Genomic DNA, 17,759 nt, shown 5'->3' with positions numbered 1-17,759 from the left:
TCATGTAATCACTCTAAACTGTTAACAATATGTGGAATATCTCACCAAAAACACGAAAACTGATCAAACACGGATTTATGATCAGTCGAATTCAGTTCTGCTAGCTAGGCTTATTCATATAGAGTTGAAGGAATAAGGCGTGCAATAGATATACCGGAGAATAAGTAATCTCACCTTAGTTTTGGTGACATCTACTGCATTTTGTTGACGTAAAAGTCACATGTTGGTCAATTCCTCCCCTTTATTTGTCACTTGAGGATGTCAAAGCAATGTATTCTTGAGTTGACTTGTCTTCCCCTTCGTCCAAGTCTTCGAAGCCGGTAACCATGGAGGTCGGAGAAGTCCTATCTCGAGTGACTGGTAATTGAGGTTTAGAAGCATTGGTGATTTATTTGGCGGTTTTGATATCAATATGGGAAAAATGTATAAGTTTAGGGCTTAAATTGTGATTTATCTGGCGGTTGGCTTAGACGATATGTTGACCCGCGCCGGACACCAGACCATCTTTCGTCTTTACTCGTAAGTTTTCCTCCCTCCTTTCAAAATCATTTCTTTCCCTTTTTGTTCTTTCTAAAAAGAAAAACTTTATCCCGAGCCGGTAACTTTCTCCGGTCAACTCTTGCACCAATACGCTTCCTTGGTCGTCCCCAATCTTCCGATAGAAAGATAATTAGAGATTGGAGAATCGGAGAGAAAATTCAAAAAGATGGAAGATGATTCCTTGCAAACATCCCTGAAATGGCTACACGGTGTTCTACGAGGTAAAATAGGCCACGGATTGGATACCAGGGTCCTCGAAGGGCTGCGTGTTGTCCATGCTGAAAAGGGGTTTATGCGATTTGATTTAGTTGTTCCAAATGGTGTCTCGGTATGAACTTTCCTTCTCAAATCTCTACTAGAATTCCGGGTTTTCTATGTTTCCATTAAATTTATGACAATTGCTTTGATTTATAGGATGTTGATGGAAACTGGCATGTTGGAGCTCTAGCTTCATTGCTCGACCTCCTCGGAGGCGTTGCCATTTTCTCGTTTGCCAATCGTATAATCAGTTCAGTCGATTTCAACGTTTCGTATTATTCAACAGCTAAGATTCAAGTTAAGAACTTCTTGTTTAATTCCGTGCCTGTGTGCTTATTAAATTTGAAGGTGTTTGATTGATGTTTGTAAATCATACGACTGTGTAGGAACATGTAGAGATAGAATCAAAGGTTACCGCAAACAGAGGAAAGCTTTTACATGTGGTGGTTGAAGTTAAAAGGAAAGGGAATGGAGAGGTAATTGCTGTAGGTAAACAATGGATGGCTTCGAATAAACTCACTGTTGCTCAACTGAGCAATCTTTGACGACTTAAACCATGTTAACTGAACTGTGTTGATTTCTTATCATCCTCTTGGACATACAATAAACATGTTCTTTTGTTGCTTTCGAATCCGAGACTAAGTTCAAATGATTTATGCCATCACCATTGTTGCCGGACTATGATTTCTTTTGCACCAGCGTTTTCGAAAGGGTTTAAGATATATGAATATCGTTTTGGTATGAATGTGCACCAACTTGAAACTATGTTCAAGTTTCTGTGAGTTGTGACCGAATTGTAAGTAATTCGGAGTTTGAAGGTTTCGAATAAGATGAAAGTTTTCTTATAGCGAGTTCGAATGCAGTTCTTACTAAGCATATGCTATATGGTTTAGTTATTCAGATTCAAGGTTGAATGTTGGGTATGAGTACGTGTGTGATATGTTCAATGTTTTGTAAGTTTTAAGTCAAGGTGCCTAGAAAGATGGAAGTTTTCTTGTAGGCATAGTCTGTCTAAATTTCTTGAACTTAAGGTCGAATGTCGAATACGGGTAGATTTTCTATATGTAATGTAGTTTAAAGGTGCTCTGTAACACCCCTCACCCTGGTCGGAAGCTTAATCGAGTACCTGCTCGGAAGCTTAACCGAATAAAGAATGTTACATGACCACCCTTGCTATGTCCGGCCAGGTACATTTTCTCTGTTACATCTTGTTTCAAAATGGATCAGAGTGCGGCCAATGATTATTTCTACCAACCCCACTTTGAGCCTGAAGATGAACTTACAAGAAAGAAAGGTGGCAATCAAAGCAAAGAGAAAAATACAGTGATAGGCCGTCATTTGGAAGCTTAATTATTCATTATGCTTCATGATATTCCTCCATATTTAAGGACAGACAGGCAAACATTATATGTTTGATACTATGATTTTGCCTCTAGGTTGGCATGGCATAAGTGCCAAGGATTATATCCACCATAAATGTCCCATGGGACCTGGTATCAGTGTACCATAGAAATGCGGACTCGAATCGATAGCTAATGAAAGAAAATCCACTACATTACAATTTTCCGAAGAACAGATGTCGAATTCACATGAAAAATACCATTAGTACGGTACAACAATGCACAGAATCCTTAAGGCATAGTCCTGGCAAGAGGACACCAACAATTAAAAACCTTTGGAACCATATGCAACTAGAGACGGCTACTGCAGTTGCCAAGTTCTTGGACCACTTCTTCCATGGACGGTCTTTCGATAGGAGAGTCGCGTGTGCAAAGCCATGCGATTCTCGCTAGTTTAGCCGCTTCATAATCGAAGAACCTACCATGGAGGTTAGGATCGATAAAGTCTTGGAAACTGCAACAAGATTCGGCTCCCAAACATACCAAGCTGGTGATCTTTTGCTTCCCCGAGAGGATTTGGAAAACAACTACCCCGAATGCATAGACGTCGCTCTTCTCAGTGAAACGACCGGTATTAGCGTATTCAGGAGCTAGGTAACCCATGGCAGCACTAGCCTTGAGTGCTCCGAAGATTATGTCAATGGTGAGGATGTTGTGCAAGCCGGAATCCGAAAGCAGTGGATTGAACCGGTGATCGATGAGCACATTTTCGGCCGAAATGTTTTGGTGAATGAGGGCGGGTTTGTTCACTCTGTACTCATGCAAGTATACTATCCCTGTTCCAAAAAAAAGACGTAATCAAACAAATCTAGTTTAGCAAATAAGAACCACACTTTAACCCTGCAATAGATCAAGGCAAAGAACTAGAGACCAACCTTTGGCTATGCCTTTAACAATGGAAACTCTAGTGGACCAATCCAGGACCATGCCATCACCATCTTTCACGTCAAGATAGCTCAGCAAATTCCCGTTGGGGACGAAATCGTAAACGAGAAAGCACTCTCCCCGGGCCTTCGAGCAACAAAAGCCTCTCAAGAGCACCAAATTATCGTGCTTCAACGATGCCAAAACATTCAATCCCTTCAAGAACTCTGCATCATCCGATTTGCAACTCGTTTTGCTGATCCTTTTAATCACGGCAGGGGATCCATCCCTCAGGTACCCTTTATAGGTCACGTAAAAGTTGCTCTTCCCAACTAAATTTACCTCAGAAAAGTACTGAGTAGCAGTCTCGACCTCTTCTAAATTGAACCTAAAGCTCTTAAGGGCATCTTGGGTGAAGCCGTTGAAATTCCTGCCATCCAAAGGATCCCAACCATTAGCATACTCGAGGCTAGCAAGTGGTGAACCGTTCTTCCTGTAAACTCCCTGAGCTTTATCGGAGCTATCAGAAATATCGATCGGGTTCCCGAGCTTTGGTTTTCGGCGACGATATTGATTAAATGTGAAGAACCCTATAGCCGATAATGCAACCGTGGCAACAAATAGGCCAGCAAAAATAGGACCCTTTCGAGATTTCGGCTTGGAGCACTTAGTTTGCTCACATAACCTCAGACTTGCCGTCTCTGGTATTTCCCTAGAAAGACCAGTTGCCCCATACGCCTCGGGTCTGCTCGGATTAACTCCACCGGTGGCATTACAGGGGCTCAGCAATGGAAAACCCGACCCGCATAAACCGAGATTGTTTTGAAACAGGAACCCATCATTCAGTCTCTTGAGAGCTAGATCAAAAAAGTGTATAAACAATCAAATGGCGTACTGAAAACCACACAAAAATGAAACAAGAACAAAGCAAAAGATGATTTACCAAGAGGCACATTGCCAGAAAGCGAATTATTTCGAATGTCCAGAACTTCAAGAAGAGGAGCATCAGCTACTTTCATGGGGATTGAACCAAAGAGACTATTGAAACTCAAATCAAGCCTCGTTAAAGTACCCAAATCCCCTAAACTAGCTGGGATTGCACCAGTAAGTTGATTGGACTGCAAAGCAAGAACATTAAGCCTCTTCAAAGATCCCAGCTTTGTGGGTATGCTTCCTGTCAACTGGTTATAACAAAGCTGCAACACTACAAACAACATGCAACAAAAAGAAAAACATGTTTCAAAACATGCTGAAGACAATGGAAAACCAAAAGCATAACAGAGCAGTAAACCGACCTTGTAAGTTGCCCATATCAGCAATCTCAGAAGGAATCTCACCGGAGAGATTATTCATATTCAAATACAAATCAGTGAGCAAAGTCAAGTTAGCTATTTCTCTTGGGATTTCACCGTACAAAGCGTTGTAATGCAAGTAAAGCCCCGTCAAGTGCTTGAGCTCGGCAATCGCCGGCGAGATTTTGCCGGACAACCCTTTGCCTTGCAAAGAAATGTTGGCTACTTGGCCTTTTTCGTTGCACGCTAAGCCCTCGAAAGAACCACCACAAGGTTCTCCTTTGAAAGTCCATGAAGATAGATATTTATCATCCAGGTCCAAAGCAGCTTTGACATCCATTAATGCTTTCAGCTCAGTCTTCTCACTGAAACAACACTGGGTTGTGAAGAGGATGACGAAAAGCAAGAGACAAAGGTTGAAGATAATGGAAGCCATTGCTTTTGGGGTTTCAGTTTCTAAGAGTTTCAGCCAAAAACAAAATTGGTCGATAGAAGAAAATGGTTTTTTCCCCTTCCAAATACCCTTTTTTGGTTTCTCAGTTCTCTCGTGTCAGTCTTTGTAGGACAAAGAGAAGAGACAAAGATGCAGTGATGGCCATGCTTTTGCTTCAATTGAGAAAGGGGTAATGCTTAAAAAGTGAGAATAAAAATTACATTAGAAATATTAAAAATGGAAGGGAAAGAGACAATGGAGAAGATAAAGAGTGTGAACCGTTGGATTTATTGGCCTTTCTGATGTAGTGAAGAGAACAATAGTCTAGAGACACTCAGTGCAGGTTAGCTTTTTGGATAAATTACATATATAATATCTAAATTATCAGTTTTCATCCGTTCTAATACCAAAACTTTCAATTTTTGAAAAAATCATATCTAAAGTTTAATTTTTGTTTCATTTTAGTATCTGTTTAAAATTTAACGTGAAGTTTTTAAAAAAAACTGAAAGTTCGGATACTATAACGGACTAAAATTGATAGTTTAGGTATTAAATGTGTTAAATTTTTAACAGTGAATTATTAAAATGAAATAAAAACTAAATATTAAATATGATTTTGAATAACTTAAAAATTTTGGTAGTTAAACTGATCAAAACTAATAGTTTAAGTACTAAATGCATAGTTTATCCTAGTTTTTTTAATTGAGGAAACTTTGGTTGAACATGACGGTCTCACATTCCTTTCTGAATATAGCTGGCAAATGGTAAACTTTTTTTATGTTTTGTGTGACATTTGTAATTTTTTAATTATTTAATTCTAATTTTATAAATTTATTATCAATTACATATATAAATATTAAATAATTTAATTTTGACAATCAATGATTAACCACTTTGTTGTAGTTGTTGTGTTCGAATTCATAACTTCTAAGAAGAACAACGATTATTTTAATTATTGATTAAAGTTGAATCATGCGATACCGAGGATGATTTAAATATATATATTTGATATTTAAATTATATATTTTTCTTTTAAGTTGGTATTTTAAAAAATTATTTTCATGTTGGTACCTGAATTAGACACACTTTTTCGAAATTAATACTTAACTAAACATCTTCTCTCAAGTTGTACCGAATAAAAGTTTGCTCCTAATTGATAACTGAATTTCATTTTATCAAATATTTTGGTTTTTTTTATTAATAATATCAATTTCTGACGATATTATGATATAGAATTACTTCACACATATGCCTTCACATATTTGTTTTAAAATAAACTATTTATAGAAAATTTATTAAAAGTGTCAAAATTATAGGTGAAATTTTAAAAATTTATATTAATTTAAGAGTACGTATAATTTAGATATTAATTTGTAAGAAACTGTCTAATTTAAGTATCAAATTGAGAACAAAAATATTTGAAGTATCAATATATCATAAATTATTTAGCTGAGACACCACATGTATATTTAAGCCGTTTGTAGCCGTGAATTTGTGTTCCACTTTGAAATGATGGGATCTTCTGAGGACGTTGTACCGTAAGACCCATTGCCTCCTCCCCGAGTTTGAACGGTTGATTAGAGTTCCACGTGTCCAAATAATCTGATTAAGATGAAAAAAACAAAGATTCAAATTTAAAAAATAATCATAAAATAAATTTAAGATTTGGACTCACTGTTCACAACTCTCAATTTTCATTGGCTTAATAATTTTATTTTTATTTTCTATTTTGTCTCTGGCGGAATATGTGTCAGAAAGGTCAAAATCTGACATGACTGCCTATGCTGCACCTCTCCACTACTTTCACATGTACTCAAACTCGGCTTATGGCCAGCTTGTCATTAATTTTAGGGTGAATTATGGAATTAGTCATTAAACTATTAATTTTGGTCTGTTTTAGTACTTAAATTTTTAATACTTTAAACAATTATACATAATGTTTAGTTTTTTTTAGTACTCTACCGTTAAAAACTTGAAGGACGGACTGACATGGCATAGCTTTGGAGGACAAAAGACCAATTGGAACGGTGGACCACGAGAGAATGACGAATCGACCAATATAGTCTAGTTTTAAACCCATTGAACGATGGACCATGGAGATCGGAGGTTGAAGAAATCGAAGAGGCATTCATCAATTCATGGAGGTTGATGCGTTTCTCGACAAAATGAAGGTCAAAATCGCGTTCAGTGGTTGAAAAGGTGTGGGCTAGAAAGTTTGAGCTTCATCATTCGATGGATGTAATGGTCGATGATTGTAGACGCGTCGGTAGACGAGCACGTCCATTAAGTTGTTAACAGCATGGTACTAAAATAAAATAAAAACTATACATAAGTTGTGACTTTTTAAAAATGAAAGTTTATGTACTAAAACAGACGAAAACTAATAGTTTATGTACTAAACGTATGCACGAATCGAGTGATCTCAGTGGTAAATGAATTGTTATTATTCCTTAAGGTCTTAAGTCCGAGCACTAGGAATACCAAAAGTGTGAACGTTTAATGTCAAATAGTTGAGAGTTATCTTTGAACAAATATTGTCTTGTATTTACCCCAAATTAATAAAAAATAATATTAAACTTGTAGTTTACCCCAAATTTTAAAAATGAATGATTAGAAATTAATTTTAAAAAATAATTTCAAAACAAGACTAATACGAGCCAAAATGATCCAATTGGCCTTTCCTAAAATTTTGGGAAATTTAATTTTTAGCCCTTTAAATTTTTAAAAGTTTACTTTTACATGTATATCGCCCCTGTTTTTTTTTTGTAATTTTACCTTAATGACTATTTTTTTGTAAAGTTCTTTGTAATTTTAGAATTGGTCTCCTCAAAACTCAATACTAAGATCCGCTACGGTTATCAAACCCTATGTTTTGCAATTGAAGAGTGTTACTCGAATCATGATAAGTGTAAAGAGACCGACATATTGTGGCCTGCTGCAGCGAAGCATTATGTCTGGTAAACAAAAAGAAAGAATCATGTCGGAAAAAGGTTAAAAGGGAAGAAAAAAAAAGTTTTGGGGACTAAAATGAAACTTTGTCATTGTAATAGTACGATTTGGTAAAATGAGTAAATATAAAAGTGGACCACGTTACGTCAGGTACCACATGATCTGGATCCTATAGATGCTACGTGGGATACATCGAGGGTTTTGAAACAAAACTCATTACTTTCCACGTTTGCTAAGTAACGATTTACGTATGTTATTAATGTGAATTTTTTATAATTTTTACATATTTAACATAATAATATGATATACATAACATGTGTTAAAGATAATAATGTAATACATATTATATTTTTAAAATAACCACATGTTCCATGATAAAAAAAATGATGTGACAACCTCACTTCAACTATAAATATTAACCTTTAATTAAATAATAATTTTTATTATGCATTTTTGATAACATCTTTTTTTATATTTTATTGTCGACGTAATAAATTTTTTCTAATCTTTCTATAACTTTTTTCCGAAAAATTCTTCTAGTATAATGTATGTGATTTTTCTTCTTCATCTTCTTATTTTACGATTAATTATTTATTATTTTATGTAATAGTTATAATATTTATTTTAAAGAACCACAAAAATTTTAATGCGTGTGTATGATTTTAAAAAAATTTGGGGGTGTCGATGCCAAGGGCATCTTAGCCCTATCGCTTTCATTAAATTAAATTATAGGGTAAAATATTTAAATGGTCATCGACTATAAAGTGTTGTTTTATTAAGTTCTTTAATTATTAAAACTTATAAAATTCTCTTTCATTTATAGAGTGTTGCTTTGTTGAATTACTCAACTATTAAAAATTATAAAATAATCACTTGACTATTCATTATATTAAAAACTCATCATTTTTCATTAAAATTTAAAGGCATTTTTAGTTGACCGTTAACTTGTTGACTAAGATATGATAAAATTTGATCACATAATCTCAAATGGTTATCATATCCTAGTCATCATGTCAACGTCTAGCTTAGACACATGCCATTTTTAACATAAAATGACGAGTTTGAAACATAATAAATAGTCGAGTGTTCATTTTGTAACTTTGAATAATCGAGAGACTTAAAAAATAATATTATATAATCGGAGGATTATTTTGTAATTTTTAATAGTCCTTAATAAATCTATATCCTGAAGTCGGGTACTATTAATGTACTTTACTATATATATATATTGTACATAAAAGTTTAGGTATTGGATGCCTTCTCTAGTCCAAGGCTAGGACATATTTTAAATCCAATTGAGATTTACATGAGAATTTACAAATTATCCATTAAGAGTGACGGTGGTGGGATTTGAACTTGGTCTTACAAGTTTAAATTCATGGATCTCAACCACTTGTATCAACCCTACTTGGTTACTCTAAATTATATATGAGATTGAATTATAATATTTATTAGGATATTAATGAATATCCACTCAATTTAGTTAATTTTAACAAATTATATTTGTTTGTTAGTAAAAACAAAAACTAAAACCAACCATCAAACAATACAATGATCAAAATGTTGATTTTGAACATGAGGAGGCAACATTCAATGTGTTCATCATACTTTGATTTTTACCCAAATGCAGATAGAATAGAATAATTGAGCATCGGTTGCCTTCTTTTCTCCAAGGCATCTCCCTCCAACAACCGAAAGATAAAAGGATGGGTAAATTACACATTTGGTCATTGAATTTTACTCTCTCTCATATTTCACTCATTGTACTTTCAATTTATTCACTAAACTTTATAGTTTTATTTTTTTTCACTCCGCCGTCAAATAATTAAACGACGTTAAGACATAGCAACTTACATCAAAACGGAATCGTTTTGATTAAAATACGACCATTTCATGACGCCGTTAATCATCTAACTGCAGAGTGATAAAAGAATCCGATTTGTAGAATTCAGTGAGTAAATTAAAAAATTAAAAATACAACGAGTGAAATAGAAGAGATAGTAAAATTACCAAACGTGTAGTTTACCATAAAAGGATTGGATTCTTCCATCTAGGTTACAAGATTTTACTAGGTTGGTGTACCCAGAAAAGAAAGTGATTTTGAACTGTAGAATATCTGGGATTACACAAAAATGCATGGAAAAAGGTAAAAAAAAAGCAGTGTATTATATTGTGGGAATGCTGCTTTTTAGGCATGCATATTGGTCTTGGTGGAATCTGGTTCCGTTCCAGTCTAGTCTAGACCGAACAGTGCTATGGGTTATGGTGCATGTTGCGGTGCTCCCCAAACAGTTTTCGTTTTCTTTTGCTTATTTGTTGCGTCCAGCCTTTTTTTTAAGCTTTTTTCTCACTGCTTTGTAGTGCGTATAGCGATAAATAAGAGTTATTTTGTTGTACACCGTCTTAATATATAATTAAGAAAATATTTTATAATAAATATTATTATTTTTTAATATTTTCGATAAAGTGTAAATTAATTTTTTTTTACAAAAATATTATTTTCGCTAACTAATTTACTTTAGAACTCAATATTAACATTTCTAGTAGAAAAATAATGTTTTAAATATCATTTTACCGGAAATGTTAAATATTTTAAGTAGTTTACAATATTAATATTTTCGATAAAAAAATAATGTTTTAAGTAGATTTTTACCGGAAATATTAAAAAAAAATAATATTTTTGGTAGCATATTTTCTTAGATGTATATATGGATGGCAACTCAATCCAAACCCGAAGGGTCAGATTTTTTTCAAAAAAAAATTTGGGTCCGGGTCGGGTTTAAGGTTAAAAAACCGACCCGACCCGAAAAATTTATATAATTTTACCTATATATTTAAGAATAATTACAATATTACTCCTCTATATATAATTTTTTTCAATTAAATCGATGTTTTTATTGAATACAAATATATTTTTTAAATTATTTCGGGTCGGGTCGGATTAGTTTCTAAGTCATATATTCGGGTCGGTGAAACCTTCATTTCTTCGGGTCAGACCGGGTCACGGGTGGAAGACACTTTCTTCTCGGGTCGGGTCGGGTTTACCCGACCCATTGCAATCCCTAGCTGTATATTAAGATTACATTCAGATAAAGAAAGCTCATTGCTTTATTTATAAATGGTCATATTTTATATGGTAAATTATTTATATATTTTTCCATTATAATATTTTTACATATTTTCTTGTTCAGGGTTATTTGAGTGATAAATAATTAGAAAATCATTAGTTGCTAATTGATATATTTGTAAATTTTAATGCCTAAAATAACATCATTTTAGACATTAATAATAATATCAAAATGATTTAGTTTTGTCTAAATCGTTATGTCGTTTAGATTTTAATAATAGAATAATACAATTAAAATTTAATGTTATAATTAAAATAAGGCTTAAAATCAAAATAAATGTCTAAATTAGACATCTTTTATTAAATATGTATCTAAATTATTTTTTGACTCATCTCGATGTCTAACCTTACAAACATTACCTACTTAGGTGCCCGAGCCAACATCGATATTAATTTTCTCATTAAGTAACACGTATCACAACATGATAATTTTATTTAAAATTATATATTTTTTAAAAAATAACACACAAAATTTTGAAAGAACCCCAAAACTTTAAAAACCTTAATTTTAACCCCTAAACTCACATCGATCGCCTCTTTTTGCTTTCGACGAAGCTCCACCCGACCTCCCCTCCTCTCGACGAACAAAACTCCCATGAAATCATGACCGATTGAGGGTCAATCGATGATGAATCAATGTTTTATATCCCACGAACTCTAGGATGAAAATCATGTTCCCACGCGATTTCGACAGCCAATCTACAGAAACTACGACAACGTATGAATATGATGATGGTAGGGACTACGTCAGTGACAGTGGTCGTGGCCGGAAAGGACGGCGCCGGTGGATTAAGGTTAGGATTTAGGATTTTGGGGCTATTTTATAATATAAGAAAAGTTAGTGTTTTTTTATAAATATCATAATTTTTTAAATAAATTTCAAAATCATCAGATTATGACACGTGTCACTTAACATGGAAACTTAACGCAGTTGACGGTCCAAGCACCTAAATGGATAACATTTGTAACATTAGACACCTAAATGAGTCAAAAAAATAATTTAGCCACCTATTTGAAAAAACGGTGAATTGCCCGTCTAGCTCAGTTGGTAGAGCACAAGGCTCTTAACCTTGTGCTCGTAGAATCGAGTTCCTCTGAGGGCAGTTCATAACGGAGGTCTTTCACGAAAGTTGTTCTCAACCTGACGTTAGGGGTAGCCTACTACCATACCTCCCCTTCCCCTTACCTCGTTACATATGGAAATATGGTCAACTAATTTTTTTTTGAAAAAGCGGTACAGTTTGCCATGAAATAATTATATATTCATCGATATAAGCAATACATATTCTAACAAAAGGTAGAGAACCGAGCATTAAGGTCAACATCAAATTGAGGAGAATCTCCTTTGGTAGAGGAGATAACAAAAGGCTTGCATAAAGCAGTTTGGTGGCTAGAAAACTCTATGCAAAAAAGAATATGGCAAAAGAAACTTCTTATAATCCGAAGTGAAACTATGGGGCATAAGAATATGGGTTTACGGAGAAATTATTTAATGGATTCGGCTCACGACGTCATCCGTGATCTAAATAAATGAAAATCATAAATTTTAAAATAATTCTCAAATAACTATTCACTTCATTTATATCAAAAAATATTATTAATTAAAACCACGACGTGATGAGTCATTATCATCTAAATAATTTAGGGTTGATGGCTTTAGTTAAAGGTGTGGTGCATGTTCAAATTCCTCTCTTTTTTCGTTTGCTTTCGCGATACCTTTAGCACGCACCAAAGTAGCTTTTGTTCACTTTGGTGGATCTTATTACTCGATAATATTCAGAAATTTTAAAGGACTAAATGTTAAAATATTTACAAGTTTGGGGGCAGCGTCCCAACGTTGGAAAATGTTTAGGGAAGCAATTTAGGCGAAACTGGTCCAATACCGTACTTAGAAATAAAATTAGGGTTCTAAGCCACATGGAATTTTAATTTGGGTCTATGGTATTTACTATAATGTTTAAAAAATTCATCAAGTCGGCGTGACAACTTCAATCAAATAATTTTTTTTATTCAAACTCGTTACCTTGAAGTGACGAGTTCTAATAAAATATAATTTTTTATTAATTTTATCACAACAAGGTAAAAGTTTAAAAAATATTTTTTTATTAAAACTTATCACCTTAAGGTGACAAGTTTTATGCACCGTAACAAATATCCTAGATCCTAAATTAAAAGTCAAACTGCCTAATTGCCTAAATTCTTTTCTGGGATGCCGTAAGTGTTGTGTTGGGCCACGGTTAGAGAGAGGGCAGAGGCTTGGGTTTGGGCTATATCAAACGTCGGATCTTGTAAAAATGAGCCTAAGAAATATTGGTCTTTAACCCAAAACGTAAATTGGGTTGTCTAAATATTAACTATCTAACTCGACCATCGAATTAGTTGACCCTTTTCCCATATATAACGGGGTGAGGGGAGGTAAGGTAGTAGACTGCTCCTAACGGGTTGAGAGCAGCTTCCGTGGAAGACATCCGGCAGTCAGAATTATGAATTTCCTACCGTGGGACTCGATCCCACTACCAACTGAGCTGGACGGGCAATCTAACTCGACCATCGATATATATATATATATATATATATATATATTACTTTTATTATATAGTAATTAATAAGGGTATAATTAAAATATATAGAAATATAGGTATTATAGTAAGGGTAGACTATACATTTAGTACTTAAATTATCAGTTTAGTCCGTTTTAGTACATAAATTTTTAATTTTTTCAAAACCATACCTAATTAATTTTTGTTTTATTTTAATATCATGCCGTTAAAAACTTAATGTATTTAATATATAAACTATAAATTTTGGTTATTTTAATATCTAAACTTTCAAATAAATTCAAAATTTAACGTTAAGTTTTTTAATAGGTACTAAAATGAAATAAAAACTAAACTTTAATTATAGTTTTGGAAAAACTGATATTTTAAGTACTAAAAAAATAGAAATAATAATTTAGATACTGAATGCATGATCTACCCTTATAACAAAAATATTTAAATATATAAGAGATAATTAAACTATTATCTCGGGTTAATTTTTTTTACCATAAACTCGAATTTTGACATAAATCTTGACACATATTTAAATTTTTAAAAAAAATCATTTTTATAAAATCTAATCAAAATTCTTTGAATTTTGGCCAAATATCCATTCCTACTTTATACCAAAAAAATCTTTATTTTATAGCCATAGTTATATAAAATAATATAAAAATACATATTAATAAGATTAATATTATCAAAGAAGAAGGCTTATACTACAAACAATAACTTAAAGTATACATTTTTTCATTGCAATATTTAAATTATTTTTTAATCAAAATAAGTATAGAAATTTATTTTTTAATTAAATAATATTTAAAATATTTATTTTTTCATCTAAGTTTAAAAAATATTTATATGTGATATTAATAAAAAAATATTTTAAGTACTTAAATAAAAAATTAAATATTTTAAGTATCTAATTTTACCAAACAAAAATTTTAGGTACATAAAAAGGAGAAGATAGGGTTTGCGTTTGCGCCACGTTTCCAACTGCCCAGTTTTCCCACTTAAAAATTTCAGCAGGAAAGAGTGAAGTCTCTCCACCACCGCCGCCGACACCATGGGTCGCATGCATAGCCGCGGGTACCCCTCTCTTTCCCTCCCTCTGCACTCGTATTTTTACGTACACTTATTAACATTCTGTTTTCTTCCACTTTGTTGCAGTAAGGGTATATCTGCCTCAGCTCTGCCGTATAAGAGAACTCCACCAAGCTGGCTCAAGATCTCCTCTCAAGATGTGAGTCCTTTAATCCCCTTTTTTCTAGATTCATTGCCGACAGAAATCCCCATGAAAAAATTATTTAATTATTCGATGTTGAATCTGTTTTGGTAGAAGATAACATTTGCAAGTTTGCGAAGAAGGGCCTGACCCCATCTCAGATTGGTGTCATCCTTCGTGATTCCCATGGTATTGCTCAGGTTAAGAGCGTTACCGGAAGCAAGATCTTGCGTATCCTCAAGGCTCACGGTAAATTGTAGCACAATGTTTTGATTTTAAGAATTCCGATTAGCATAATGATTTAGCTGTAGAATATTCATTAGGGCGATAACCGGGGACTGAACCAGTATTAGACAATGGGAGGAGCTGAATTTAGATGTACCTAATAAGCAATTAATCCAAAATTCCAAAATATGGGATGGGCAAGGTTTAGTTTGACAAGCATTTAAACTAACTGGGACTAAAATTGCCATTAGACAAGATTTTGAGGGATGTGCCCCCTCTCGCGTCCTTAATAGTTCTGTCCCTGGTGATTCGAATTTTGTGTGGAAAACGATCATTGTTTACAAACCGAACCAAAAACAGAATCGAAACTGAACCGAACACCACGGTTTGCATCTGTTATTCTAAGATGGGAGCATATTTTTGGGGTTATATTTGATGTGTTGTTATTTTGTATCGTTACGATAGGTCTAGCTCCTGAAATTCCTGAGGATTTGTACCACCTTATCAAGAAGGCTGTTGCCATCCGCAAGCATTTGGAAAGAAACAGGAAGGACAAGGATTCCAAATTCAGGTTGATCCTTGTCGAGAGCAGGATTCACAGACTTGCTCGCTACTACAAGAAAACAAAGAAGCTTCCTCCTGTCTGGAAATAGTAAGTCTACTTATTGGATCATAGCTTTATACTTGTGTTCTTTCTTACTGATGGATACTATATTGATCTATAATTCCATTCAATGTTATTGTTTAAATATAATTTACGTTTCGGTGAACTTATATGTGTTTGGGTTGCTCCTTTATGCATATTATGCTCGTCTTGCTCACTAAGATGGTGTATTAAGTTATCACATACTTGCTTAACCTTGGTCTTATATTGTGGTTTTCAATCAAGTGAATATCTGGTCCATTTTAGTTCTCTGTAGTACTTGATGGGATTATCATAAGATGCTCAACTCTATTTCGAAGGTCGGAATTCAACAGAGTTGTTAGAAACTTAGAATACAATCACAAGCTTCATTTAGTAAACGATGTTATTTATGCCTACTTGTATCTAATCATGCAAGTCCCAGCATTAGTTCATATTGAAAACTTATTCAGCAGAGAAATGCACATGCTAGTTTAGTTTCCTATATTCTGTATTGTGTATGTTTCTTTTTTCTGCATTATGTTGCAATGCTGACACAACAACTCGTTGGTTTGCAGTGAGTCTACAACTGCCAGCACTCTTGTTGCTTAGATTCGGCATGCAGGTCGTGCAATTTCGGCGATCTTCGTGTTTCAATGTCGATGCTCGATAGGAGTTAGATTGATTTTTCCTGTTCTGGTTCAGATGTCTTGATGTAAGACTACTTATAGATGTTAAAAGTTTTGTTGTCTGAAGAGATAGTTAAAGAACTCATTTTTAGTTTGATTCGATTCTACCCATTTTCTTTTTTTCATTTAATTTAACTTTTTGGAGCGAGAATTAATCAAAAATGCATCGATTCCTATGTTCTGGTAAACATGAACCTTGAAATAAGATTTTAAATTATTAATTGATCGACTAATTTGGATGAACACTGTCTCTATTCATATAATGGTTTAATGTGTTGCAAGTATCACTTATTTTTTATATAAAATATTATAAATAAAATTGTATATAAATGTTAGCCAATGTGTATTCGATCTATGATTATATATACTTTTAGTTATTTTATTTGAAGAATATATAAAGATATGAAAAGATTTTTTAATAATAATAAGGATTAAGGGTCATTTTTATCATGCAACAAGTTTAATTTATAATTTTCGTTTTAATTGTATTTTTGATCAATTATCTCTTAAAGTTATTTAATTACATCATCTATACCCTACCTAGAGATGGCAGCGGGTCGAGTTAGGGTTTATTTTTGGTCGACCCGAAAATATTTACTCTCCACCCGAATTTAGTATGATCTGAAAATTGTCCTACATTCGACCTGACTCGAAAAATATATATATCTTCGACCCGATTTCGACCCACTCGCTTTTTTGGGTATAAATCTGGCCCGACACAGTATAAATTAAGGATTTAATTTAAAATTAATATTTTTTTTTTAAAAATACATTATTATCCTTGGGTTGGGTCGGGTCGGAGTTTTTTCACCCTCCACCCGAACCCGACCCCGACCCTACCTGACATCACCCCTTAAAAAATCTGACCCGACTCGAACCTAATTTAAAGCTCTAAACTCTAAACCCTAAACCCTAACCCCCTAACACTAATCCATAACTTAAAGCCCAATTCAGTAGTAAATATTTTAAACATTAATACAATTAAGTAACATTGAACGTTAAATTAATACGAAAATACGATAAGAATGTAAATGATAAATAGGATCTACTACATGGGTAAAGTTACCATTTTACCTGATAATAATTATTGTAAAGTGAATTATTAGCTTTTCTTAAACTGAATTGGTACCTTTATAATGCCAAAAAAAATGTGTCATTGTAGTTGCAAAAATGGAGACAATAATTTCCTCGTTAGTAAACTCACGTATTTGAACTACTGGGTTGTGTTTGTTTCATATAAATTGTTAAATTTATTGATTTTGAATTTTTTTTATATAACTTCTTAAAGCGTTAATTGTTAAGTCAATGATTAATCGTAAGGCTTATCACCAACAACCGACTGGTCTAGTGAGATGAGATACTAGATTCCTTAAGTAAGGTCAGTGATTCAAATATTGGTGATTACTAATGGAGCAAACCAGGTTGAAAAGGTCGCCCTCCCCTTTATAGTATCCGATCAGGATTAGTCGATCAATAGATCGAAAATCGGTGGTTTATACCAAAAAAGAAAGTTAATCACAAGGCTTATCAAACTATTATTCAAGACTGACTTTTCAATTTTATGAAACTAAAGTATCAAATTCTAATAAATTAGAATA

The 17,759-nt window shown here is 33.5% G+C and overlaps 3 protein-coding genes across 3 annotated transcripts; 2 read left to right on the top strand and 1 right to left on the bottom strand.

The window, feature by feature from the left end:
- The first annotated feature begins 282 nt into the window (after positions 1–282).
- On the top strand, positions 283–1,387 carry LOC120186608. Its single transcript, XM_039190492.1, has 3 exons — positions 283–868; positions 955–1,095; positions 1,185–1,387. The coding sequence occupies exons 1-3, from the start codon at positions 707–709 to the stop codon at positions 1,341–1,343; spliced, it is 462 nt and encodes a 153-aa protein (XP_039046423.1). The 5' UTR covers positions 283–706; the 3' UTR covers positions 1,344–1,387.
- Positions 1,388–2,331: 944 nt separating this feature from the next.
- LOC120186606 (LRR receptor-like serine/threonine-protein kinase GSO2) lies at positions 2,332–4,963 on the bottom strand. Its single transcript, XM_039190491.1, has 4 exons — positions 4,358–4,963; positions 4,006–4,266; positions 3,074–3,919; positions 2,332–2,974 (listed from the first exon to the last, which is right to left on the bottom strand). Exons 1-4 carry the CDS (start codon positions 4,788–4,790, stop codon positions 2,490–2,492), a joined length of 2,025 nt encoding a protein of 674 aa, XP_039046422.1. The 5' UTR covers positions 4,791–4,963; the 3' UTR covers positions 2,332–2,489.
- A 9,418-nt stretch (positions 4,964–14,381) lies between these two features.
- LOC120186631 (40S ribosomal protein S13-like) lies at positions 14,382–16,306 on the top strand. Its single transcript, XM_039190510.1, has 5 exons — positions 14,382–14,489; positions 14,571–14,647; positions 14,740–14,874; positions 15,316–15,502; positions 16,051–16,306. Exons 1-5 carry the CDS (start codon positions 14,467–14,469, stop codon positions 16,082–16,084), a joined length of 456 nt encoding a protein of 151 aa, XP_039046441.1. The 5' UTR covers positions 14,382–14,466; the 3' UTR covers positions 16,085–16,306.
- The last annotated feature ends 1,453 nt before the right edge of the window (positions 16,307–17,759 follow it).

Source organism: Hibiscus syriacus, unplaced genomic scaffold, assembly GCF_006381635.1.
Source record: "Hibiscus syriacus cultivar Baekdansim isolate YM2019G1 unplaced genomic scaffold, ASM638163v2 tig00113719_pilon, whole genome shotgun sequence".
Classification (NCBI taxonomy): domain Eukaryota; kingdom Viridiplantae; phylum Streptophyta; class Magnoliopsida; order Malvales; family Malvaceae; genus Hibiscus; species Hibiscus syriacus.
This window is presented reverse-complemented; position numbering and strand designations above follow the sequence as displayed.